Raw genomic sequence first — 4,627 nt, 5'->3', positions numbered from 1 at the left:
TGAAGAATAGACCACCGTGTGAGAGGGAACAGGCCACACGGGCGGGACTTCATCTAGCACCGCCACCACAAACAAGAGCAAGTGAAAGCCTAGGAATCCAAAGACGCTTCATTAAAAGTATCATTTCAATCACCGAATGAGCCTGGAAGGCGAGCCCGTCAGCCGAGCTCATGCAGCAAGAACATACAGCAAAATGCTAGGTTCCATCTTGCGAAATAATGTCCTGGTCTGTTGCAAGGATTTGGACGCGCTCCTCAAGATTCTCGCCACGGCTTTAGGTATGATGACTCTCTTACCTAGGCATTCAGCGAGGGCTTCGGGGTTAACAGGTTGATCATGATTGACCATGCATTGGGCATGGGAAAGACCTTGTGGGACGAGGTCTATCCCCAAACCAAAGAACTTAAACAAGTCAGATGGAAAAATAGGGTGGATGAAAAGATTGACGCCAAAGTGCAAGCACGACTAGGACCCGCGTTAGATGCAGCAGCTCGGAAGAAGTTAGCTGAATTGTCTCTGCGCAACATGTCAAATCCTACCTAGCAACATTTTTCTAGTAGCACCCAGCAGCCATGATCATCTCACTTTGTTTCATGCTGGCTACAAGCCAACATGGACGGCGTGATGACAAGGGTTGCCGAGGGGCAAATCATCCCATTTACCGATGGTACTAGAATGAAGAGAAAGTCACTACGTTAGGACAAGTGACCCAGGGCCACATGCTTAAGTGGCCACTGGTTGATATAGAGGAGATTCCTTGCAGATTGTCTACTAATGATGGTGGTCTGGCCTTCGTGAACCTTGACCCCCTTTTCAACCTTGCCGATACCGCAGACATAGTCCAAGATATTCTGCCATCAACGGAGAAGGATGTACCTGCCAATTCTAGACCGTCCAAAGATAAAACAACGGTGCCCACTATCATCCCAGAAGGGCGCAAATGGAATACGTATAAGGCCGGTTAACCGATGCTATCAGACTCTACGTTGAGGACCCTCTAGATCGAACTTTATGTCCTACACAGTGACGTGTTATATGAATCAAAAGAAGGTCAACAATGTCACACGGCCAAGGTTATAATTTTGTCGTGAAGTTTCCGGTCAATAAAATTCATCTGCCTTTAATGATGTGATCCACGCAAATATCCTCTATGTCAGCACAGTGTCCCCGGAGTTAATAAGGTTTTGGGTACTTCATTGAGCTTGACAACCCCAGCTCCAACATATGAAGAAGTAGTCATTGCGCATGACAACCTGACATGTTCCTCCTCAAAACCTAGATTTTTCCTCAAACATGATTCGGTCTCTAAGCAGTCTATGTGATGAACTCTTTAAAAGATTATACAATTTCTACCACATCCTCTAGGGGTGATATCACGAAACCATGTCAAGTTTCATGTTGTTTCGCTTCGTTCGAAATTTTCAGAATTAGTAAGTACCAAGCTCCATGTTGGTGCCCATGTCTTGGTCCTTGATGTTTTTCCACTCCATTTATTTAATGGTATAAGGGCTAAACATAGACTAAATATCATTTATAAGATTTTTTTTAACCCATTTCTGACCATTATTTCATGTACCTATAGTTAAAATTTTAATTATATTCATTAAATGCATAGGAATTCATTTAATGTATTAAATATAGAAAACAAGCTGTAAAATGCCAATAGATGAATTGGTGGTCACTTTGCACAAAACTTGATTTGTTCCCTCTGGAAACCTAGATCTTTCCTAGTGGATGGTCCAGTTTCTATGCAGTCTCTGAGAAGATTTATGCAAAAATTCTCTCTAATTTTTACCATAGCCTTGAGGGGGCATATGACAACACCATGCCAGGCCTTCGTATGAATTTCGTGGATTGAAATCGTAGCATTCCGCGTGTCAACGGCATAACCATGAGCCCCCCTTCCTCCCTCCATTTGGCTGCACGTGGCCTGGACATGGGACCAAGACCGCAAATAAGAATTTTCAATCCATTTTGGCCATGTTTTCATGTCGTTGCAACTCAGATCTAGAATTTACGCCGTTAAATCCTTAGAAATGCCTTAAATGTCCTGAATAAAGTAGACGAGCCCCGGAAAAGGCTAGTATCTGGCATGTGTCATGTAATGGCCTCTGTTGAGTGCACAAAAAGTTTCAAGGCTAAGGGAGGAACGGGGCCACCACCTGCTTGATAAACCCGACACTTTCTCGCCATGATTTCGTGTAATCGGGCTCGTTTTCTATATTACTACTAAACATGTAAACTAACGAATAAAGAAGAGGAAATACAATAAAATATGGAAGAAAGGGAAATACAAGAAAGAAAATAAAAGAAAAGGAAAACCGAAGAAAGAATATGTACAACGAAAAGAACAAAGAACATAATATAGTACTCCCTCCGTCCAGAAATACTTGTCGGAGAAATGCATAAAAATAGATGTATCTAGAATTAAAATACGTCTACATACATCCATTCCTCCGACAAGTATTTTCGGATGGAGGGAGTAGAAAGTAAAGGCTATGAAAAGAAGAAATATAGCAAAATAGAAGAAAGAAAATGACAATAAAAAGACCAAATAATGGAGGAATAGATTTAAAAAATGTTGAGTGCCATTTTTGGGTACTCGGCATACATTTAGTGATAATGTTTGTCGATTACTCCCTCCGTCCGGAAATACTTGTCATCAATATCTATTTTGATGACAAGTATTTCCGGACGGAGGGAGTACTTAACAAGAGGCACTCGGCATACTACATCCACAGTATCAGATCCGTCAACAACAACCAAAGGAGACGCGTGGCAAAACATTTCTGAGCAACTTGTTTATGCCGAGTGTTTATATCTTTTTCTTCTTGTGTTTGCCTAATACCTAGTGTGTGTTGAGAATTTTTTATTTTTTTTGCATGGTGTGTTGAGTGTATTTTAAGATGCTCGGCATATTGGGTACGCCGAGTACCGTATATACGAGGAGTGTTTTGTGACGGTGCTCGGCATACTGGCCTGTAAGCCAGCGAAACAACACTTGGCATACAGCTGACCAATCGGCACAGACAGATTTTCCTGTAGTTTACAAAATAAATTTATCTCAGGAAACTTCAGATGGGCAACAATACTGGCAACTGCACTATACACTGCAGATACATATTGTTTATGCCTCGTATTATCAACACGTTGATATAACAGAACAAAGGCATCGCATACCCTGCATGCAGGAATCTAGAGCCCTGCATACCCTCCAAAAAGGTTGTTCGAATATTAAAGCTTGCACGACTCATGCATGAGCCATGCATGGTTGCATCTAGACCACCTCGACAGAACGGGCAAAGTCCACCGCCATCACTTGCTGCCCCGGCGACGCCGCCTCAGCAGCGCATCTCCTGGGGACGTCCACGGCGCTGGCCATCTCGGTGACCGGGCGCACCTCAGCGCACGAGCTCTTGTCGGCCTTGCCGACGTTGATCACGACGACGTGGTCCTCTGCGGGCGCCTTCCATGCCTCTTTCCCCTCCTTGACCTCGCTTGCCACCGGCGTCTTGTTCATGTAGAACACGTAGAGGACCATCTGGATCACCCCGAAGGTGAAGCCAAGGACGTTTGGGAGCTGGAAACATAATTTTAATCGTCAGTGCTCATGATTGAGAGAATTGTTTGTGTAGAAAGGGTTGTTGGTGTAGTTACCGCGACGTATTTGTCCTTGATGAGCAGGCCGTAGAGGAACCAGACGATTGCGCTGAGGGTGAGCGTGAGGGAGAGCGTGAAGGGCATGTACTCCACACTCTTGGTCTTGATGACTCGTCCCTGGGGAAGGGAACACATCTAGTTAGTTGACGCACGTACAAGAGGTCCCGCCATGCATGAACTCAAGTAGGAGGTTGTTCGGTCAAAAAGGGCTCACGATGATGCTGAGTGGGGCAACGAAGACGCAGACGGAGAAGCCGACGCAGATCCAGCCGAGCGAGACGACACGTGTCTCGCCATGGAAGGCGAAGAGGGTGAGGAGGAAGATGAGCCCGAAGCCAGCGATATTGAGGAGGACGACGATCTTGGCTGTGAAAATCTTGGCCTTCCTGGGGGCGTAGACGAGGTACATGACGATGTAGACGGTCTCGATGACGCAGCCGGCAGCGTTGATGCTGATGAGGAGGCCCTCACCGGTCTTGACCAGTGCGTAGAAGATCCACAGCATCGCGCTGAACAGGGCCACGACGTAGGGCACCGACTGGAACCCCTCCGTGGATTTGCTCTTGAAGATCCGGTAGAATGTTGGTCTAATATTTTATTTTTGTGAGTACATTAGTTAGTTATTATGGGAGAACATATTAATTAACAGAATTGTTTTCAAAAAAAATATTAATTAACAGGATCAGATGAAACAAAACCAACATAGACAGTCGCTTACATCGGGGCCAGGAGGCTCGAGAAAGAGATCACGTTGCCTGCAAGGCACAAAGTTTAGCAAAGTTAGTGATGACTTTTGATAATTGTATGACACATTTACATCTTTCTTATATGCGCTTTATCCTTTTCGAAAAAACATAAGCAATTTGCTTTGTTGTTGTTTCTTTTGGGGGTTTTGGGCACCGAGCTAGATGTCACTAGAGCTAGTACTCCCTCCGTCCGAAAATACTTGTCATCAAAATGAATAAAA

The 4,627-nt window shown here is 44.5% G+C and overlaps 1 protein-coding gene across 1 annotated transcript in view; it reads right to left on the bottom strand.

The window, feature by feature from the left end:
• Positions 1–3,073: 3,073 nt before the first annotated feature.
• The window catches only part of LOC119348199 (bidirectional sugar transporter SWEET13-like), a 2,090-nt gene continuing 536 nt past the window's right edge, over positions 3,074–4,627 (bottom strand). Inside the window, exons 2-5 of the mRNA XM_037616498.1 lie at positions 4,379–4,415; positions 3,875–4,247; positions 3,658–3,777; positions 3,074–3,580 (exon numbers count right to left, since the gene is read on the bottom strand). Coding sequence (XP_037472395.1) covers positions 3,278–3,580; positions 3,658–3,777; positions 3,875–4,247; positions 4,379–4,415 — 833 coding nt within the window. The 3' untranslated portion in view covers positions 3,074–3,277. The remainder of the gene's footprint in view (positions 3,581–3,657; positions 3,778–3,874; positions 4,248–4,378; positions 4,416–4,627) is intronic.

Source organism: Triticum dicoccoides, unplaced genomic scaffold, assembly GCF_002162155.2.
Source record: "Triticum dicoccoides isolate Atlit2015 ecotype Zavitan unplaced genomic scaffold, WEW_v2.0 scaffold88109, whole genome shotgun sequence".
NCBI classification, from domain to species: domain Eukaryota; kingdom Viridiplantae; phylum Streptophyta; class Magnoliopsida; order Poales; family Poaceae; genus Triticum; species Triticum dicoccoides.
Note: the sequence above shows the minus strand (reverse complement) of the source record. Positions and strands in the feature narration are given on the sequence as shown.